General features: G+C 47.7%; 1 protein-coding gene across 8 annotated transcripts in view; it reads right to left on the reverse strand.

Moving 5' to 3' along the window:
* Positions 1 to 22,521, reverse strand: part of B3GAT1 (beta-1,3-glucuronyltransferase 1) — a 42,936-nt gene that overhangs the window by 10,985 nt on the left and 9,430 nt on the right. For 2 of the 8 annotated variants that reach the window (XM_030965054.1, XM_030965053.1), the window contains 3 exons: positions 5,844 to 5,955; positions 5,543 to 5,689; positions 2,286 to 2,794 (listed from right to left, as the gene is read on the reverse strand). In XM_030965054.1, the coding sequence (XP_030820914.1) occupies positions 2,286 to 2,794; positions 5,543 to 5,689; positions 5,844 to 5,847 (660 nt within the window). In that variant the 5' untranslated portion in view covers positions 5,848 to 5,955. Of the gene's footprint in view, positions 1 to 2,285; positions 2,795 to 5,542; positions 5,704 to 5,826; positions 5,956 to 22,521 lie in introns of those variants that run through there. The other 6 variants (XR_004061375.1, XM_030965052.1, XM_030965055.1 and 3 more) reach the window with 5 other exon arrangements.

A 22,521-nucleotide genomic window follows, 5' to 3' on the forward strand; every position in this document is an offset into this window, starting at 1 on the left:
CAAATACAGGATTCTGTCTGGTCATCTGGTCAATTTCTTCCTCATAATCCTAACAGCATCATCCTGCCTGAGCAAGGCAGGAAGAAGTTTTTGTGAAATCTCTGGGATTTATGAGTGGGGTTTTTGTCCAGCTCTTGGTCTCCAGATGGGCAAACCAAGACACAGGAGGGAAGCACCTTGTCCAAAGCCACCTGGAAATGCAGGACTGGCATATCTAGGAAGAAAGGTGGTCTCTACTAAAGTATTTAAACTGCAATTTCAGGCTATGTCTCCAGAGTGGGGCTTTGCAGCTGCCAGCCTGGGGGACAGCTGGGAAGCACAGCCTCTCTGGACATTCCCAGCAGGCAGGACAGCCCTGCCCTGTGGAACACAGTGCCTCTGCTCCCTGTGGTCACCAGAAATGGAGCAGAGCCACCAGGGGCCCCTTTGGCCCAGGCAGATGCTCTGGATGCCACTCACCCTCAGCACCCTGCCCTGCTCCCTGGCAGGCTCAGCCTCCATCTCTGCTCTCAGCTCGCTCTCTTAGATCAGGGCTCTCCCAGAGCTAATCTCATCACTGCTAATTACTGCAAACAAGAGCAGAAGAGCTCTGGCGCTTGCCCTTCTGCATTATACAACTGCTAACGGCAGCCCCTGTCCACAGGGAGCAATAATGTGTGTCTCCTGCATTTCACAGCACATTTCCTTGGCTCAGTGACCTTAACTGCAGAGACATATCTGAGAGGAGAAGCCTCTAGGAGCACAGCACAGGAGTGAATGAAGGAACCCTTTCTGCTTTATTCATGTGAGGAGTCTGTCTCAAGATGCCACCAGAGCCAGCCTCAAAGGGGATGGGGGAAGAAAGAAATTCAGCCTGAATTCACTCTCACTTCAAAGCCTGTGCATTCCAGTGGATGTGCAAGCTAAAGTGAGAGCCATTGGGGAAGGGAAAGAGGCATGCATGAGGAAATAAATAGGAGGTCCCTGCTATGAAAACGGGCAGCTGGAGGGGAAGAAAGCAATCCTCCTTTCTCATCCCTTGGTGAAAGAGTTTGGCCTCAAGACAGCAAGAGAACGAGTAATTTCTGAGCTGGAAGCCAGGTGAGGCACCTGGCACTGTAAGAACATTCAAACCTGCAGACAGGAGCTCATTTAGAGCCCCAGCTGGGCTGGAACAAAGAGCAAAGGTGGGAAAGGCCAGAAAATCTTCCCCTGCTCAAGCCCAACCAGATGGTCAGGACATGCTAAAATTCAGCCAAGGAGCTGCAAACTTCCAGGGGGAGATCTCAGCCCTTCTGCCTGCTGATAGCAGCCTGGGAGAGCCATGCTGGAATAGGAATTGCTCCAGGGGGAAAAGCTGCACACACCTGGCACAGACATCCCTCCACCAGGCACTCTGCTTTTCCAGGAGGGGAACCAAAAGCTCCAACAAACTCCTGCTCCTCGTGTGTGCACCAAGGCAGGGACCAGCACAGGGAACATCTCTGAACAAGATGTCCTGGGAAGGCTGTGGAGCCCAGCATCTCCTCAGCTCACCCACAGCATCCCTCACCCCCTCCCTTTTGGGGAAGATGAAGCAGGAAAGCCTTGTCAATAGGATTGCCTGGCAAAGGATTTTGAGAATATGGAAACTATAAGCAAGATTGAAATGAAAGCAAGCTTTGAGATATTTTAGTTACTAAACAACTGGAAAACAATGGTGTGGCTGGCTGAAGGTAATCCCCTCTTGATGGAACAACACCCTCTGCTTGCAGACACCTCCAAGGATCAGAGCCAACCCTACTGGCTTGGCAGAGGGGGCCCAAAGAGGAGTTTTTAGGGTTTAAAATGTAACACAGGATGGTAATGTAATGATTCTTACAGGCTGTATGGAAATGCTATAGGATTTGTATCTTGTACTAGATTGGTTAATGAGAATTAGAATATTCAACACAGAAGAAGATTTATTGTATTGTAATGGGAACCTCTCTCTCTTACCCCTTTTACTCTCTTACCCTCTCATCCTCTCTACCCCTCTCTTCTCTCAGGCCTGCTTTGAGCTGTGGCTGGCAGCTCCCAGCAGGGCCCTGCACCCAGGCCCTTTGCAATAAACCCCAAGTTCCACAACCTGGATGCAGAGATCTCTCGTCTCCATCTGTCCCAACCATCCTACCCCAGGCTCACCAGCCCCATCCTAGATAGATAGATAGAACAACCACTACACTCCTACACTCATCCAGGCTCACCACAACCATCACCACAACACCCACAACCACCCTACACTCCCCAGGCTCACCAGCCCCATCCACCCCCCAGCAGGCCCTTACCTCCTCGAAGAGCTCCAGGCTGTAGGTGTTATCATCATCAGCAAAGTAAACAATCCCGGGCTGGCTGTTGTTTTTGTGAAAGGTCTCTCTCAGCCACCTGAGGGCCAGGTTCCTCTGCATGGTGCCGCGGGGGATGCGGGGGTCCCTCATGTCCCCTCGCAGTTTGTAGTTGCGGGGGGTCTCCACGTTCAGGTGGGTGTAGTTGAGCCCCGTGTCCCGCAGCAGGCGGGTGATGAGCGGCGTGCGGCGCTGCGAGTCCTCCACCAGGATCCAGTGCAGGTTGGGCACGTGCAGCAGCGTGTTGGCCAGCCTGGTCAGCTCTGCCTTCTGCACAGGCCGGCTGTAGGTGGGGGTGACCACATGGATGGTGGGCAGCGTGTCCGACCACGGGGGTGGGCGCGTGTAAACGTACTCTGTCCTCACCACCTCCACTATGTCCCGGTCCGACAGGCAGTATTCCTTGGAGTCCAAGCCTGCAGCGAGATCACGCTGGGAGTCACCACCATCATCTGGGCAAGGGCATGGAGAGAAGAGAGAGCTGCATGGACTCGGGCGTCCGGCACCCCCTGGCTGAGCCAGCGGGTCACCCTCGTGGGTGCCAGGAGAGGAAACAGCCTGGGGTGGAGGCTTTCATGGGTAAGGACACGGATAAATAAAGGAATCGGGGACAAACGCGTGAGAAAAGAAGATTCTGCTGCTAGAAAACCAGCACCAAAAAGGAAAAAAAGGCCTGAGAGCATGGGACAACTGGGCTGAGTGCTCACAACAAGCAGCTTCAGAAAGCACCCAGAAGAGAGAGGATTGTAGAGCAAGTAGGTTTAGATAAAGAAAATAGCCATGTGGAAGGATGGTCCATCATCCCTGAAGAGCTCCAGTGCTCTGGACACCACGCTGTGGGGTAGGACTCAGATCTGCACTCACTGGAGCACCTGGACTGGGAGGCAGGGATCTGCATTCACTGGAGCACCTGGACTAGGCAGCAGGGAAAAAACTGGTGGAAAACACCAGGTCAGTGAAGACCCACAGCAGCACAGTCTGGGCAGGACACTGCAGTGCCCAACAGCTCTCTGACAGGCACAGAGAACTGGGGAAAGACACACTTCAAATGCAGAAATGGAGAGTGGAAATTAAAGCCTGTAATTGTAGGTTTTTTCCTGCAGAGACTTTCCCCTGCCACTAACTAACCTGCCTCAAAAAGGCCCCTCCAGCCCCTGAACAGAACAGCCCCCTCAGGGCTGCAGATGTGAGCAATGAACAGCCTAAAGATCAGATGCTCTGATCCAAACATAAAAAATCCCTGCAAATGTTCCAAATCAGCTGTTCAAGAGGAAAACCACTGTTGATGCACCTGCTGCTTTTCTAGGGTGCAACTTCCACGTGCAATTCTCCACTGCAGGGCAGGGGGAATGCCACAGTCTGCAGAGATGAAGGGGGACCCCTACTCAGGATGGAAGGCTGCCTCTCCAGTGGGCACAGAACTCTTTGAGGCATAGATTTTTCAACATCAGGTAACTACCAGGAACTTGAGATGAGAAAGAACAGGAACAGAGGGCCATTAGATGTGACCCAGCAGGGGATTACCCATGGCTTTTTCATAGCATGTTATTCTTCCAGCAGCACAGACTTTGATACCTGGACCAAATGAAGGCTTTGTACTCCATGGTATTGATAGAGGGGGGTGGATATTTGGGGAAGGAACAGGGTTCATGTTGCTATCAGGCCCTATGTGCTGCAAAGCTCCTCAGCATCACAGCAGAGCTCTCTGAGAGCTGGAATCAATTCAGAAATAAATCTGCGAAATGCATTGGACACAGACACAAATGTAATTAGCCAGGATGGTGCCCGAGACAGTTTGCAAAGCCCTGCAGGTCAGATCCTCAGCTGTGAGCCCTGGCACGGGGAAGTGCTGCTGTTTGGGCATCTCCAGGTGCACATCTCTCTCAGCACCTGTGAGCAGAGCATCTCAGAAACGCTTCACAAGAACAAAATTATTCCTCTTGAGAGCTTTCAGGTTGGTCTCTACCACCACTCACTTTCTACTGGGGGCTCTGAGAAGCAGAGAAGTGTCTCATCAAGGTCATTGGTGAGTTCTTGACCGAGCCATTGGAGCAATCTTTGTGCTGAAACAGCAGAGGCCATTCACAGAAAACAGCTTTTAGGGCACTGATCAAACTGCTGTACAGACAGGTAGCGTGGCTTTAGCCATCTTTAAAGTCCTCTTTTAGAGCCCAGGAGATCCCTCATCCTCTGAAACACTGTCCACCTTCCAGAAGGGATCAGAGGCATTTTTCCCTGCCCAAAGCCTCAGAGGTGGCAGTCAGGAGAAAGGGAAAACTGCTCAGGACAGACTGAACTTCCTGCAGCTTCTTAAACTGCACATCAGAGTGTCCAGCAAAGGGATAAGCAGCTATGGAAAATAGGGACAAACACTGAAAGGGGAGAGAATCCCTCAGAGAGGATGAAAGGCTCCTGAAAATGAACTGTCCTTCTTCTTCCCCTAGACCAGCCTGCCCACAGCAGAAGGGCAGAACCAAGAAGGAAGGTGGCAGAAGGCAGCATGGCTTCTTCCAGCCCCCAGGAGCCCTCATAACCCTTAGATATTGCTGCTGTGCCAAGAACAGGACCAAACTGGCATGCTTCTGGCCAGAAGGGTTCCCTCAGCACTTCCTGGAGCCACTGATTTGGGCCAGGGCTGTGTTTACTGCAGTGTGTGACAGGAGTGTGGAGTCAACTTCTCAGAGCACTTCAGCTTCCCCAGTCAGGTGAGATCTGGCTCTTGTCTTCTCCTTCAAGTGCAAGAGCACTGCTTTTCTGCTTTCCTTAAAAGCGCTCTCAGCCTCAGGTCTCCCAGAGCAGCTGCCTCGAGTGGCAGCTTTGTTTCCTCTGCTGCCTCTTTTGCAGCTTTCCCGCTGGAATAACTTTGTGTGCAGAGCTCTGCAAAGGCCAGCAGGGAGGGAGGGAATCCTCTCAGGGAACAAAGAGAAGCAGCACTCTGGGCTTAGGCCATAAAGAGCTCTCCAAGTGCAGCAAGCACATCCCATGGCGTGGAGTTTGATGCCTCTGAAGAACCCCTGGGAGCTGAGGTGGGGAGTTTGATGCCTCTGAAGAACCCCTACAGCAGAGGTGGGGAGGCTCCAGCATGGGCATGGTCTGGGAGCTGAGATGAGCATGGCTGCCATGGAGGAATGAAATGAGAGAGGAGATGAGACGAAGGGGGGATGCACGGGCTTGGCATGGGCTGGTTTGGTTTCTCTCACCCTTGTGCACTGCAAGCAGAGGAGCAATGGTGCTCTGGTGCCAGACGGTGATTAGCAGTGTCCAGGGCAGAACTATCAGCACGATAGCCAGGATGTCTCGTCTCTTCGGCATCTCCAAGACTGACTGGGCCCACAGCTCCTCATTACCTGACAGTGAAAACCCCAGAGACAGAACAGCAGAGCACATGGAGAACGGAAATAAATGGGCAGGAAGGAGCAAGGACAGAGAGAGAGAACGCGAGAGAGGCAGAGAGCAGCAAGGTGACACAGCTCGTGGGTCTTACCAGTGCTTACAACCCACCCATTGCAGAAGCAGGTTTGGAGGGGCCTCAGAGCCAGGAGCAGGAGGGCACCTCTGCAGGGCACTGCTGGAGCTGCCAGCTGGAACCTCAGGGACTCATGTGGGAGGAAACCTGCAACACAGAGCAAAGGCCAGAGGGCACTGTGAAAATATGGCTCTATGCAGATATTTACTATGTGCATTTTGTTGTATTGATCAGTACTGCTGTATTAACATTTTAATAGTATGGTAAATTTAGTTTTGTAGTTAAAAGGTAACTTTTGTAGTTAAAATAGGAACTATGTAAGTGGGATATTTTTTTAAGAAAGGAAGGAGGTACTCCCACCAGATAGCAGCCACAGGACACCTAAATCCTTCAGAGAAAGAGAATTTATTGTCCTCTTATCAGAAGAAGCTGACTTCTTCCTGCCTTGCTCAGGATCCAAGACGCTGTAAGGATTCAGAGGAAGAAGCTGACACTGCCCAGACAGAATCCTGTGTTTGAATGGAATTTACGCATCATGTATGAGTATGAATATGCAACAGGCTGTTGCTTTTAAGGGTTAATCCTCTGTTAATGTGGGTCCTTTTTCGGGCTTATTTTGCCCAGAAAAAGGTACCCAGACTGTCTGTAACTCTTTGTTTCTGTTGTCTCATTTTGTCCTAATCCAAATTGTCCAAATTATAATTACTCTAATTGTATTACTATTTTTATAACCATTTTATTACTATTAAACTTTTAAAATTTAAAAACCAAGTGATTGGCGTTTTTCACAGGCACAGAAAGCACCAGAGCTCTCCTGAGAAGAACAAACCCCAGGGAGGCAGTGAGCAGCAGCAGGGTCCCACCCCTCCAGGGAGGTGTCTCCTGCATGTCCAGGGCCTTGCTTTCTCTTTGCATCCCCTTGTCAGGCAAGTCCCTGTTGTCAGGAGAGCAAAAGCTGCTCAGAGCTGCAGTGTCTGAGCCATCCCAGCGGAACAGAACCTTCCCCTGCAGCCAGCCAAGCTCGGGGAAGGAGCAGAGACTGCCACAACCACAGCGCTGCCTGACCCATCAGCACAGGCTGTCACCTGCCAGATCCTCCCCTTGGCCAGGCAGAGCTCTTGGGGTGGCTGCACCTCTGCTCCTGGGCACAGAAATCCCATATTTTTCCTGATGCTTTAGGATTTTGGCTTTTCTATTTTCCATCTATTTGTAACCCTGCAGTTCTTTAGTGTAGAACTCCAAACTCCACACCCAGTGGGAGCTGCTGCTTCCCCATTCTGGGCAGACACAGCAATTCCTCTCCAGGCCTGGCAATCAAGGACACCTCACTGCCTCAGGCCCCAGAGATGGAAACAAAAGGGAGTTGGGGGCAGCAAATTGGGGTCAATGACTTCATTAGCTGAAGCTGGAATTGGCAGATTCACCCCCAAAATGCAAATGGACCAAACTTATAAAAGTGTGAAAACCTGTGATCTGTTGTCCATTTTTGGGTGGGTTTTTTCTGCCCTAAATGTACCTGGAGGCCCTTCAATAAATATAACCACTTTTTATTCCCTTAATTTTGCCTGGTTTAGGTAAAGGACAAAGACATTATTCCCATCAGCTTTCCCATCCTGCAGGCAGCTCCACTTTCAGCTCAGGCTTCCAGCAAAGCTCAGGTTGGCTCCCTCTCAGAGGTGCTGTGCCTGGAGTCTATTAAAGTGCCACACTGGCTTAGTTTGATGCAAGACAAGCACATACAAGATTTAAGCAGGCTGTATTTCAGCCCCAAGCACAGCACTTAGCAGGGCTGCCACGCACCAGGGCAGTTTGCAAACACGGGTAGCAGTTTAGTGCTGCTGCTCCCAGCTGGGGCCGCGCATTAGAGGCTGCTAAAAGGGCTGCAGTGCAGGCAGGCAGAGCCCAGGGATGCTGCAGAGGGAGCAGGATGCTCTGGGAAAAGCTCTGCTCTCCCACTGACAGTGATCTGGGAGTTATCACATCCCCTCCTTAATTCCCCTTGAGTCTGGTGCTGTGACCGTGTTCACAGGGGTTTTCAGATTGGGGAAGAGATGAGGATCTGACTCCATGTTTCAGAAGACTTGATTTATTATTTTATGATATATATTACATTAAAACTATACTAAAAGAATAGAAGAAAAGGTTTCATTAGAAGGCTAGCTAAGAATAGAAAAGAATGATAACAAAAGCTTCTGTCTTGGACAGAGTCCGAGCCAGCTGACTGTGATTGGCCATTAATTAGAAACAACCAACATGGGCCAATCACAGATGCACCTGTTGCATTCCACAGCAGCAGATGACCATTGTTTACATTTTGTTCCTGAGGCCTCTCAGCTTCTCAGGAGGAAAAATCCTAAAGAAAATATTTTTCATAAAAGTTGTCTGCGACAGGTGCCACGCTGCTGGTGCAAATATTTTCCCAGAGCTGTTTTTTTCTTGGGGGCAGACATGGAGAAATCCAGGTTCAGATCCCTGATTAGCCCAAATTGGATGGATCTGAGTTTCCCTTGGCCACTGGGCTGTAGAGCCAGCCCCCAGCACTGAGCCCACTTGGAATGAAACAGCTCCAAGAACTGCCAGGTTTTTCTTCTAAATGAATCTTGCAATCAAGCAATATTCCAGTAGCTGGACAGAACCTGGTTCTTCCAAATTAGCACTTCAATCACAAAGGTATTAATTTACCAAGGAAAACAGGGCTTTGTCCTTAGAACTGTCATGTAAATGTCCCTCAACTGATGTTTCAGTGAATGATTTCTTTTCCATGCATACAAAACCCAAACTCATAGGAAAATTCCCAGCCAACTCCAGCAAACAGCCAGTTCCCCAGTCAGAGCTCTCTCATTTGTTTTCAAAATTGGTGAAAGCAGCCTCGTTCAGACAAAATAAACCAGGGAGGAAGAGGAGGAATTATTCCAGCAAGCATCAGCCTTCTGCTGCATCCCTGTCCAGCTCTTGGAGCCAGAGAATTCCTGCTGGCCTCAATCTGCCAGAGCATGGTGCCCTAAGGAAAGAGCATCATCCTTGCTGTGCCTGCATTGCTGACTGTGCCTGAACAGAGGACAAGGAGTGGTGGCACCTTGGAATCCCCTGATGAAGCTGGAACAGGTCCCTTGAGCATCCCTGCAGGGCCTAAGGCGCAGCTGGAGAGGCTGAACACCTTACCCAGGGAAGTGCCTTCCCCAGAAATGCACCCAGGAAAGGATTCTGCTGCTGGACAGGGGTTGGGAGGAAATAACAGCTAAAAAAGCCACTCAGAGCCCATGGACAGCCCCTGGCAAGCTGCCACCGTGGGCTGGCATCACCAAATGCCCTGTTTGTCATGGGCAGCTTCCTCTAGGCACTGTGCCCCTGCCTTAAATCTGCCTTTCCCCTGCCTCCTGCCCACCCAGGCTCAATCCAGCCTCATCCCACAGGACAGGCTGAGCTTGCCATGATGGCAAATGGGCCCCTTTGTGCTGGGGTGCTGCTCTGCTTCCCAGCCCCTGAGCAGTGGGGACAACGAGCAGCTCCAGTGGTTTGTGCTTTGCTCTGATAATTTCCATTTGTCTGGAGCATTCAGCAGCTCCCTGGTCACTGAGCTGTCACTGTGGAGCTCCAGCTGCCCAGGGCCAGCAGGGAGAGCTGCCAGGCCCAGGGAATGTCCCAGTGCTCCCTTCCCTGTCCCCCAGAGCTGGCTGAGCTCCCTTTGTGCCATCAGCACTCCTGGGCTGCAGATACCACCTGGATGCAGTGGCTGCAATCAATGTCCCCAAAGGGACACGAGCCCAGGGTGGGTCCCAGATGGTGATGGGGGGCTGGCAGGGACATGGAGCCAGAGGCTGACCCCAGTTATGGCCATGCTCTGCACCCTGAGCTGCCCAAGGAGCACCACAGCTCTGCTCTGCAGCCTTCCCTCACTGCTGCTTCCTGAAGGGATTTGCTTTTATTGATGATCCTGCCTGAAGGACGTGGTGAGAATTCCCTTTGGGCAGCCGTGAGCTGTCACAGACATCTTTCATGAAAAATCCTTTCCTTAGGATTTTTCCTTCTGAGAAGCTGAGAGGCCTCAGGAACAAAATGTGAACAATGATTATCTGCTGCTGTGGAATGCAACAGGTGCATCTGTGATTGGCTCATGTGGTTGTTTCTAATTAATAACCAATCACAGTCAGCTGGCTCAGACAGAGAGTCCAAGCCACAAGCTTTTGTTATCATTCCTTTTTCTATTCTTAGCTGGCCTTCTGATGAAATCCTTTCTTCTATTCTTTTAGTATAGTTTTAATGTAATATATATCATAAAATAATAAATCAAGCCTTCTGAAACATGGAGTCAGATCCTCGTCTCTTCCCTCATCCTCAGACCCCTGTGAACACCGTCACAGTGAGCGCTGTGAAATCTCCATCCAGAACATTCCAAGCGTCCCTCTCCACACCCTGAGGCCTCAGTGTGAGGTGACACCGGCTCTCAGTGTCACAAAGCCACACTCCCCCCTCTCAGCACCTGCCAAAGGTGAAATCCATTTCCTCCTGTGAACAACACCAGCCAGGAATTACACAGCAGCCTGTGATTTTACACTGCTGGTGATCACAGCCCAGGACAGAGGGCTTGCACTGAATCCCAAAATTCCCTTGTTGCCAAAGCCAGGTGATGATTTTTGTTGCTGTTTGTGGCATGAGACAAAAACTGATCTGGGAAAAATGATGCTCCTCTTCAGGGCATTCACTCCACCCCTTCCCATCATAACAGCACTGTTCTTTTCTCACTGAACCTGTTTGAAACAAAACCTGCTTCAGATTGTCACTTTTAAACTTCTCCTGTCTCCTCTTCCCCAGGGAAATGAAGGAGAAGGAACAAATTTAAACATCAATTAAAACAATCAAACTCTATTTTCCACTACAGAAAGTATCCTGCCTTTTTTTTTTCACTTTTGAAAAGTGATGTGCAAGCCACAAATCGCTGACTCAAAAGTAAGTGATTTTAGGGGTTAAAGTACTCCTAAAACAAAGGAGTTTTGCACGGGTTTGGGAAGAATTGGGTGCCACAAGATGAAAGAGATCCCCATCCTCCAGCAGAGGGCAATGGTGTCGAGGAATGACAACGTGGAAAGGGCACTGATCTAATAAAAAAGCTTTAATAAATCCTGAAGCCACGTGTCAGTAACATGCTGGATTATTAAACACTGAAGGTTCTTTTTTTAAATCAAGTTAATTGGCATCAGCTCTGACACTTGCCATAGGAACGAGTGATTTGATCTGCAACCTTTATAGTCAGTTTTACCTTCATTCCTCCTCTGGGGCTGCTCAGCCCCAGTGTCATTAATCCTTGGTTTGCCCACACTGAAGAGAAGTGATTTAGAAAATGTTAAACTAAATAAAGGCTTGATTTGAATTTGCACCTATACATCTTACTGGAGTAAAAACATTGTCTAGATGTGAAAAAAAAAAAAATACACCCAAAAAATCCCCAAACAAACGTAGCAAACATTGTTTTGTTGTGCCTCAAACAAGCCAGGAAATAATAAACAGATGCTGCCAAAACCTGCAACAAAAGCTTTGCAAAGAAAATAAACATTCACACTTCAGGAGATTCTCACCAAAATCTAAAATCAGGGTTCCTTTCACTTTTGTAACAGCAGCTGGGGCTGATCCCTGCTGAAAAATGATGCTGGAGTGGCACAAGACACAGTTGCTCTCTCTGCTGTGCCCATCTCAACCCACAAGCCCTGTGACCCCAAAAACCCTTCTGAATTCATAGACAGGTGTCTGGCACAGAAACCAACCCTGGGGATGTGAGTGCAGGGATGTCCTGCCCCTTCCCAGAGGGGGAAACTGAGGCATGGGGTGGTCACAGCACAGCAGACTCTGGGGACAAGGCTGGGTCAGGACAAGGGGCCAGGCTGGATGGGGTTGGGAACAACCAGGGACAGTGGGAGATGTCCCTGCCCATGGCAGGGCGTGGGACTGGATGAGATTTAAGTTCCTTTCAACCTAAACCAGTCTGGAATTTCGGGATTCTGGAGCAGCTCTGAGCTCCAGGTGCTCCACGCTCATCCCTGTTCTTTATCACACTGCCTGGCAGGGGATGGGCACTCCAAGCCTCTGTCTAAGATTTTTGGTATTTGGCAGAACAGGCTTGTAAAGCACAGGCTAAAAATAAAGGTAGTAATAAAAGCCTCTTGCTCGTTAATTACTCTGTAAGCCATTACTGCCTAAAAACCCCATAACTTTAATGGGGGCTATTATAAGTATAGTAGCAAAACTGTGCAGCTAATTAGTGTTTAGTTATTAAGCAGAACATAGCCAGAACTGAGTAATGAGCTCACAGAATTGCTGCTTCTTGGAGGATTTAATCAGGGGTGGTGTTTTCAAGCTCAGATTCTCCCAATCCAGGGGGCAAAAGGACAGAGGGTTTTCAGGTCGGCCCTCCCAGACAGCTCTGAGGGGGAATGGCCATCCCTGAGCTGATCTGTGCAGCACAAACCTTGGGCTGCAAGTCAGCAAAGGGAAGGAGAATGACCAGAAATGTTTCAGGTCTCCAGGAGAATCATTCCAGCCAGAGGAGACCTGGATTCATCCATGAGAATTCAAATTTTTAGCCAATGCTGCAATGGAGGTTGATGGCTTGCATCATCTCTTCACCCAGCATTTGTTATCTTCTTTAAAAAATTAAAATAATTCCTATGGCCAGAATACAGAAATAATGAATTCTTCTTTTTATGGTTTTTTATTTGGTTGAGTTTTTTTGGTTGGTTTTTTTTTTTAGATTTCAGAAACCCAGAGATACTGGAAAAGCCTGGTAAGGAAGCTCAGCCCCTGGAGGCTCTTTTTTCACTCAGTATTTTCTCCAGCTTTCCTTACAAACCCCTTGCCTTGGCCTACAGAGCCATTCCTTGTGTTTTCCAAGCTGCCACAGAAACTGAGGCACAAAATTCCCCTGACCTTGCAACAGCTGAGGCAAAACCCAACCCGCCCTTCCCTTCCAGCCTGAGCCCACAAATGGGATCAACAACACAGATTATCTCCCAGAAAAAAAAATAAAATAAAAAAAATTAACCAAGCTCCTCAGAACAACACTTAAATTTTAAAGCAAGAATGAGTAAAGTGGATCAAGGGAGCTCAACACAAGCACAATTAGCTGCTGGAACTTATTGCCACAGGATACTGAGAAGAACAAGAACTTAACAGGATTCAAAAAAGGATTAGTTGTGTATGTGAATAAACTGCATATCCAGAATTAGAATGAACCACCCACCAGTTTGGAAAACATAAAACCCCTTGAGTTTCAGAGCTTCAGCCAAATTTTAACAAGCATCAGAAACTTTCTCTTCTCCAGATTAATCCCCCCTCTGTGGTAGAATCAGGACAGGAAGTGTGGTGGCCCTGCTCTCATGCTGTGACACAGTCCCAAGGTCCCACTGCTTCCAACAGCAAGGTGCACCTCCTGGGAAAGCCTGAAAATATTGGATTTATTGTCCTAAATGTGTTTGTTTTCCTGGACAGGCTCTCACATTGCAGCCATCACTACAGTGCCCAAGTGCTGTCCAGATTTCTCCTTAAATACAGGCACTGCACTTCTTCTCCTTGCTGCTGCAAAGGGATCTTTTCCAAGGCTGGAAAAGGCAGGAATCCTTTTATTAAATGATTTTGGAAAGGGCTGAACCTGGGCTTTGCAACCTTCTTGTGCCAAGCGAAGCAGGAGCAAAAAAATGTGTCACACACACTTGGCACCAGCAGTGGTGAGGCTGCCATGGGTCCTGGGTGCTGGCACAGCCTCACCAGGGAATGACACCAGATTTAGGGACACTTTCTGCTTCCAGATGTGAGAAATGCTGCTCACTTCCAAAAACTGGAATGGTTTATTAAAACCTTATCAAAAATACAACAGAAGACTGAATAGAGAAAATATTACAGCACCAGGAGCAGAGGATCTTCCTCACCATGTGCTCACCCACACCATGGAGATTTTGCTTTTTAACCCTTCAGCTCCTCCCAAAGTTCTGTCCATCCACTCCTTCTTTGCTGTCCAGGGGTGGAAATCACTGCCTTAAAGCCTTAGTGGAGGTTGCCATGGTAACAATCCCAGCCTCCCAAATATCCCAAACCCAGGGCACCCCTGATAACAACACAAGGGAGGTAAAACATAACTATAAATCTATATAAATATATCTAGTTATATATATAACCTATATAGTTATTATATATAATAGTTTTAATATATAGTTATAATGTATATAGATATAATAGTTATATATAATATATAATATTATCTATTATAGATAAAATATGTATTTATACATAAAATAAATATAAGAAATATAATCATATATAATATAAATATAATAAATATAATAGATATATATTTTATATGAATATATAAATATATATTTTTATATAATAGTATATATATAACTATGTATTATAACTATTATATATAACTATTATAATATATAACAGTTATAATATTTATAGTCTAGTTATATATCATCTATAAATCTATAAAACTTCTCATAACACATACATAATATTTGCCTTTTAATTGTGAGGGTCAGCCATGGCATTCCTCATCTATCAGACAGAGGATGCTCTTCTCTGCTCAGGATTGGCAGCTCCAGGAAAGCTGTGCCTTGACTCAGGAGTGGGATGAGGAGGCCTCTCCTGCCCCCAGTCCTCCCTGATGAAGGGCTGCACTTCTCACACGGTTTTTAAGAAGGATCTCTCCCAAGATAAAAAGCTGTTTGACTTACAGCCCACTCCCAAAGTAGAAAGGCAACTGGGAGTTGCTTTGCTTTGGGAAAAGTTGGTGGATTTTTGTTAAGGTTGCTGGTGGAAATGCTCCAACAATTAGCTCATTTAAGGGTTTCTCATCGAATTCTCCTCATGTGGTGGCACAGCACACCTTGAGCTGTCCCCTCTGCTCAGCCCAACCCACATCAGACACATTCCCAGGCTCTCCATTTTCACCTCTGTGCTCTGCATTGCACCGAGTGTGTGTGCACTGCTGACTCCCATGGATCTGAAAAAGTGACATTAACAAAGGATGACCCAATTTCCACGAGATCAGGCTGAATTCCACAGCTCCATAATAGGCTTTGCATATGCTTTGTCCCAGGGGTTTGGAGGCAGGAGCTGCCACGTGACACCTCATGGGAGCAGGTGGCAGGTCACAATGACCAAACCCCACTTTTCCAGAGGAAAAAGCTCACCAACCTGCAGGCCAGCAAACTGCATTTTTCCAGGATATGCAAGGCTGAATCATTGAGCCAAATGTCCTTTCATTTTCCTTTCCTTTCACTTTCCTTTCCTTTCCTTTCCTTTCCTTTCCTTTCCTTTCCTTTCCTTTCCTTTCCTTTCCTTTCCTTTCCTTTCCTTTCCTTTCCTTTCCTTTCCTTTCCTTTCCTTTCCTTTCCTTTCCTTTCCTTTCCTTTCCTTTCCTTTCCTTTCCTTTCCTTTCCTTTCCCCCTGTACCCAAGGAAGCCTAACAACCCAAACCAGCAGAACACAACAATAAAAGGAGGCAGGCTGGTGCTCACTGATGCTGGATTAAGGATTCCATCACCTCCACCACCCCACATCTCGTGCTGGTGATGGTTGAGAGAAGCCCCAGGCTTTTATATCCTCTGTGAATTATTGGTGGAGGATTCTGTGGGTAGCTCTGGGCTGGTGGGACACGATGGCACCAGGGAAAATTCACAAATCCAACCCTCAAACAGGAAGAGCTGTGCCCAGCAAGCCACAAGGGCTCAATTTATCTCCCAATTCCCAAAATTCTCAACTGCAGACCTGGAGGTGAGACTGATCTCCTCTCACACCCAGAGCCAGAGAGGCACAGCAGGGTGGGACACACCTTTGGCATCACCTGGCAGCAGCTCAGCAGCCCCACAGCCATCAGCACTCACTTTTAATTAAAGAGCTCTTCCCTACCCCTGGAAGAAAATAAATCCTGCTCTATTTAAAAGGAGTTATTAATAACCCAATTCGAATGTATAAAAGAAAAGGGGAGAAAGAAGCTCGCAGAGCTGTGAGCAAGTTCCCTCTCTCACTGCAGAAAGCCACCACTGAGTTCTCTAAAAAGGGAACTTTTTAGAACTAAATCACCTTAAAAAGGGATTTAGTTCTTAAAAACATGATTATTCTCTTTTCAATAGCTAACATCAAATATCTTAGAGGTGATTTTTTTTTCCAAAAAAAACATGAAGGCATCCAAATTCTCCATCACTTTTAGAAACAGCAGCAGCTGCTGCAGGCACCAGTCCCTGAAGACAGAGGTGATGCAGAAACTGCTGGGCAGGAGCTGTTGGATGTTGAGCAATGTCCAGGCTGGCAGATGCTCCAGACAGGCAGGAGAGTTCCTTGCCTGGGGGCAGAGAGAGGCTGCTCCTGCCTGGGGGAGGCACAGTGCTCCTGGCACTCTGGAATTCCAGTGCTGCGAATTCCCAGCTGGCATCCCCTCCCTGCTCCTCACCACAGGTGCAGCTCAGAGCTGGGGCAGAGGAGCAGAGCTGCAAGAGCTGCAAGGAACTGCAAGGAGCTGCAAGGAGCTGCAAAAGTTCCAAGAAAGAGCTGCAAGGAGCAGCTTTGATGGTCAGAAGCACCCAGAGCAGCCACATTGGGAATTTCAATTGAGAAGTGTCTGGGTGTCACCCTGTTCTTCTAAAGCTCTTCTAAGCCTTCTGATGTTTACATTTTTGTAATGGAGTTTCTCAGGCACTTTTCATATAAATAATTATTGTTTTGCATTTCTTTTTGGAGGAGGAGAGAATTGATGGACTGTTGGTTTGGCCAGTGTGGTTGGAGAGGTGGCAATTTCATCCTCCAGTCCGTGGTCACATTTGAAAGTCTGTAAGTATTGGAGTTCAGAAATAAACTGCTCTCTTTTTACCTTGGACTTCTCAGCTTGTGTGTGTGTCATTCATTTAATTTCCTATTGTGACATCTAGGTAAACTCATGTTTCAATTCCTGATTTATTCCAAGCCACCTTTGCACAGCAGAGCTGCCAAGGCTCCCAGGGTAACTGCTGCACCCCGAGCCAGAGTCCTTGTCCCCTCCTGTCCCAGCAACACCAGAGCACTGCAGGAACAGATTCACGATGTAGCAGTGCCAGTCACAGTGATGCCTTAGGATTTTGGCTTTTGTATTTTTCATCTATTTGAAATAGATTATATAACAACAACAACAACAACAACAATAATAATAATAATAATAATAGCAACAACAATAATTATTATATTATATTATATTATATTATATTATATTATATTATATTATATTATATTATATTATATTATATTATATTATATTATATTATATTATATTATATTATATTATATTATATTATATTATATTATATTATATTATATTATATTATATTATATTATATTTAGCAATAATATATTATTATATTTTCCATCTATTTGTAACCCTGCAGTTCTTTAGTGTAGAACTCCAAACTCCACACACAGTGGGAGCTGCTGCTTCCCCATTCTGGGCAGACACAGCAATTCCTCTCCAGGCCTGGCAATCAAGGACACCTCACTGCCTCAGGCCCCAGAGATGGGAACAAAAGGGAGTTGGGGGCAGCAAACTTGGGGTCAATGACTTCATTAGCTGGAGCTGGAATTGGCAGATTCACCCCCAAAATGCAAATGGACCCAACTTATAAAAGTCTGAAACCTGTGACCTATTGTCCATTTTGGGTGGGTTTTTTCTGCCCTAAATGTACCTGAAGGCCCTTCAATAAATATAAGCACTATTTATTCTCTTAATTTTGCTTGGCCTCTGTTTTTAGGTAGCCCAAAAAGGCACCAACGGGAATATTCCCAGCAGGTTTTCACTCCTGTGGCCTTTCAGGAAACTCCAGCAAAGCTCAGAGTGGCACTCAGAGCTCCCAGCTCAGCAGCTGGACAAGAAATCAGCCACTACATCAGCTTAGAGAGAAAATTCCCAGCTCCCATCCCTGTTAGATGGCTCTTTTAAAGGGATGAGGCTCAAATGCTGATCCCTGCTCAGTGCTGGGTGCCCAAAGAGGAGTCACAAATGGGACTGAGGAATTAACATTGATTCTTTGATGCCATAGCGTGGAAAGGGAAGTGAGGGGGGGATTTGGCATGATTAAGCAGATGCCTAACTATAATTCAGCAGCTTGCAGCACAATCAATTGGTGCTTGCAGTCCTGCAGTCCATTAGTGCAGCCACAAACCTACACACCCTGCTTGGAAGGTCATTTTTAAATGGTCTCCCATGTGGATTTTTGCTCCCTGCCCAAATTCTGAGCCTGCTGGGCCTGCTCAAAGGAGCTCACAGGGCTCCATGAGGGGCTCTCATCATCCTTTGCTCACCAGCTCTCTCCCCAGGGAACATGAACTTCTGTCTGCCTGGGAACCTTTGACATGTCAGGGATGCCTCAGGTTTTAGCTTTTATATTTTCACATTCTGTGCTGCTTCAGTGTGTGGGTCTGGGTTTATATCAGGGGATGGTGAGCTCTGTGCACAGAGCAGGGAGACAAAACAATTCCTGCTCCAGCTGGGCACCAAGGACAAATGATCCAAATCTCAGCCCAAGAGCACGAACACCGTGGGCTGGAGAGAGAAAAACAAGCAGGGTGGGACTGCAGGGGCTAAAGCTGGAATGGGACAATGAACTGCAAGATGCAAATGGAGCAGAACTGATCCAAGGGAGAGACCCCGGGAGTGGTCGGGCATTTTGGGGCCATTTTGGTTCATCTTGGGTTCATTTTGTGATCATTTTGGTTCATCTTGGGTGCAGCCCTGGCTGGGCTCTTGTGCTGCCCAAGGTGCATCCATGGAGGCCTTTTAATAAATCCCTGCTTTATTCTTTAGTTCTGTCCAGCCTCTGTTCCAGGCCAGCCTTCACAAGGCATCCCCAGGATAACCTGGCCCATTCCATGTGAGAGGTGGTTGGCAGGGAATGATTCCTTCTCTTCCAGCAGCACAAACCCCCTGTGCCAATCCAATAAACCCAGAGCTGTTCCAGCCCTGCCAGAGGAAATGGGATTTGGCTCTCAGAGGGAGATGCACAGGATGAATGTTCAGCCTTGTCCAGCTTCCAACCCCAGCCTGGTTCTGGCTCTGGCTTCCTTGTGGCTGAGTTATTTGGGCTCAGCTCACCTCAGCCTGCTCTGGAGGTGAGATGGAAATAGCTGCCCAATTTTGGCCAGGAATCTCAGGGCGCAGGGAGCTCAGGGGTTGAGCACAGCGAAGGCAGAGGCACCAGTGCTGGCAGAGCCCAATCCTATGGCCTGGAAAATGTCATTTCTCCTCTATTTAGAATCACTCAAGGTCCAAGCCCATCCAGATCTTCTGAATGAAAAATGGAGGAGCCAAACTGGTGCCTTAGGATTTCAGTTTTTCTATTTTCCATCTATTTGTAACCCTGCAGTTCTTTAGTGTAGAACTCCAAACTCCACACGCAGTGGGAGCTGCTGCTTCCCCATTTTGGGCAGACACAGCAATTCCTCTCCAGGCCTGGCAATCAAGGACACCTCACTGCCTCAGGCCCCAGAGATGGAAACAAAAGGGAGTTGGGGGAGCAAACTTGGGGTCAATGACTTCATTAGCTGAAGCTGGAATTGGCAGATTGACCCTCAATATGCAAATGGACCCAACTTATGAAAGTGTGAAACCCGTGACCCATTGTCCATTCTGGGTGGGTTATGTCTGCCCTAAATGTACCTGAAGGCCCTTCAATAAATAGAACTGCTTTTTAGTCTCTTCATTTTGTCTGGCCTCTGTTTTAGGAAGCCCCAAAAGGCATCAAAGCAGAAGCTGGAGACAGAATGAAGCTGAGCATTGCACACCTCATAACTCACTGAGCACAAGGTTGTCACAGGAAGAAAAGCATCCCCAGGTGCCACTCCCCAGCCCCTGCCCTTCCCAGGAGCATCCTCAGCCCTTGGAAAAGCCTGTCCTGCTTGGCCAAGCACCATCCTGCTACCAAATACTCCCCCAGAGAGTGTGAGCAGCAGGGAACTCTGATCTACAGGTGGCTGAGGGCACACAGCCCTCACCTGGCACAGCCAGAGCTGCCTGAGGGACACCCAGATCTTGTGGTGTTGTGGGGGGTCTCCAGGATGAGGTGAGACATGAGAAATTTGACTCTAAGCTCTCAGAGGGCTAATTTAGTATTATATTATATTATATTATATTATATTATATTATATTATATTATATTATATTATATTATATTATATTATATTATATTATATTATATTATATTATATTATATTATATTATATTATATTATATTATATTATATTATGTTATGTTATCCTATGTCATCCTATGTCATCTATGTTATGTTGTATTATAAGAAAATGATACGCTAAAACTATACTAAAGAAAGAGAAAGGAGACATCAGAAGGCTGAACAAGAATGAATAATAAAAACTTGTGACTGACCAGAGCCTGACACAGCTGGCTGTGATTGATCATTAATTAAAAACAATTCACATGCTAAGTAAACAATTCCCTAAATCACATTCCAGAGGAGCAGAACATGGAGAAGCTGAGGCTTCTCGTCTTCCCAGGAGAAGAAATCCTGGCAAAGGGATTTTTAATAAAATATCCCAGTAACACCCAGACTCCCCTCAGGCTTTGCTTGCAAGGTGAGGTGCCAGATGAGCCCTTGGGGAGCTCTGAGGAGCTGGGGGGGTTTGTAAGGGCTGCTCTAAGAATATTGTAATCATGCAGTAATTATGGCACATCTCAAATCAACCAGGCAAATCACAGCGTTATTATTATTATTACCACTGTCAGCAGCCCTGCCTGGCAGAGATCAGGCCCTGCCCAAGGAGGGAGCAGGGCTAAGGGAACATCCACAGAGCTCCAGCTCGCTCCCTTCAGGCCAACCCACACCCCACCACCCTGGCATCTCCCTCCTTCCTAGGACCACGTCTGTTCTTCCCTCAGCTGCATCTCAGGGTACCACACATAATTAGTCAGGTTGATTTTACCTTTTTTTTTTAATTAAACAACTTCAAGCACAAGAGCAGCCCTTGTGATTTGATTGGAGCTGTCAGTCTTTCAAATGTCATTCCTATAGATGACTAATCTTTAAAAACATGAGTTACTAAACTCATTGACTCAGTTGATAATGAGCCAGAGCAGAAATGATGGTTGAGACAGAGAGGGAGGAAGCAGAGCTGCATGGGCTCTGAAGGTGCTGCATGGGGTCACTCTGCAGCTTCAGGGACTGGGGCTCCATGGGAAATGCAGGCTATGGAAATAAGGATCTGGCACATCAGGGAGGACATCTGGCCACTCCTGGTCCTCCCAGTTGCTGTCATGCTGACAAAAAAGAGGATTTTCTGTCTCAGCCTCTCTGAGTGCGCTGGTTCTCAGCAGAGAGTGAAGCCATTGATTGCCATCCTGCCTCTGGAAAGGATTCCCTGCACTCCCTGACCCCCTTTTCCCACATCCCCCCAGTGTAGCACAGCTTTGGGAAGCACCCCAAGCTCTACAAGCTGCAAGTGTCCCACAGCAGGAGCAGCAGAGGGGGCACAGGCTGATCCTATCCCACACTGGGATTGTTCCCCACCCCACAGGCTGATCCCATCCCACATTTGGATTGTTCCCCACTTCACAGGCTGATCCCATCCCACATTTGGATTGTTCCCCACTCCACAGGCTCTGTGCCCAGCCTGGCTCTCAGCCCTGCAGAGCTCAGACCCTGCTCTGCCCTGGGATAACCCAGGCTCTCAGGTGAGTTATTTATTAACTCTGAGCCTCTCGCCTTTAGAGCCTTCTGGAACGAGACAAACAGGGCAGAAACGGTGCTGGCAGCATTTTTAGAAGACAAACGGGTGGAAGGAAGGAGGTGCAGGTGTGGGGTGACAGCTTCAGGGGATTGCCACCAATCCTTTGCCACCAGGGGCTTCACAGCTGTCACATTTCCCAAAGCCAAGGGACAGAGCTCAGGTCCACCTGCTCCCCTCCCACACGTGTCCTGCCAGTGCAAAACCCCCAAAACCCCCAAAACAGGGACAGATTTGTGGTGTGCAGCATTTCCCTGAGCCCAGCACCTGACAGCAATTCCTGCATCCTCTCAATGCCACAGCCTCCACAAAGGGCAGAAATTGGGCTTTATTTATGGAAAGGCACCTTTTATTGCCATTTTTTCTCTTTCCTGAGGCCAGCCTGCCAGGCTGGAGGCAGAGACACAATTTCCACCTGCAGGATCCAGGCAGATCCCTTTTGCTGCTGGGGATTCATCTCACAGTGGGTTTATTCACAGCTGTGCCTGCCAGGCTCCTTCCCTGTGCTCCTCTCTGAACTCTGGCTGCTTGCACTTGGGAGAATTTCAGAGTTAAAGGAACTAATAACTTAGAATAACTAACTCCAAGGGAGATGAGGCTTCAAACTGGGCCACCCAGGAGTGAGCTGAGCTCTCAGAGCTGTCCTTTTCCACACAGCTTCCAACCTCTCTTTTCAATACTCCCCATTTCAGCCCTAGTAATTTTTTGTCCCTGCTAAAAATCATGTCAGGACTGATGCTCCTTGATGTGACAAACACAAGACAACACTTCCAAAGCCTCACAGAAGGTCACTCCAGGAGCTGCACGCTCTGGGAAGATGAATATGTCCGAGTCATGCCTGCTGAATGTGACACTATTATAAGAAAGACACTGGCAGAATTATTCATCAGCAGTGACTTGTGTGGCTCCAATCTCCTTAACCAGCTGCTGTCCATCCAAGTGGATCAGAGCCCATCTGAACAA

This window comes from Camarhynchus parvulus, chromosome 24 (genome assembly GCF_901933205.1).
Source record: "Camarhynchus parvulus chromosome 24, STF_HiC, whole genome shotgun sequence".
Classification (NCBI taxonomy): domain Eukaryota; kingdom Metazoa; phylum Chordata; class Aves; order Passeriformes; family Thraupidae; genus Camarhynchus; species Camarhynchus parvulus.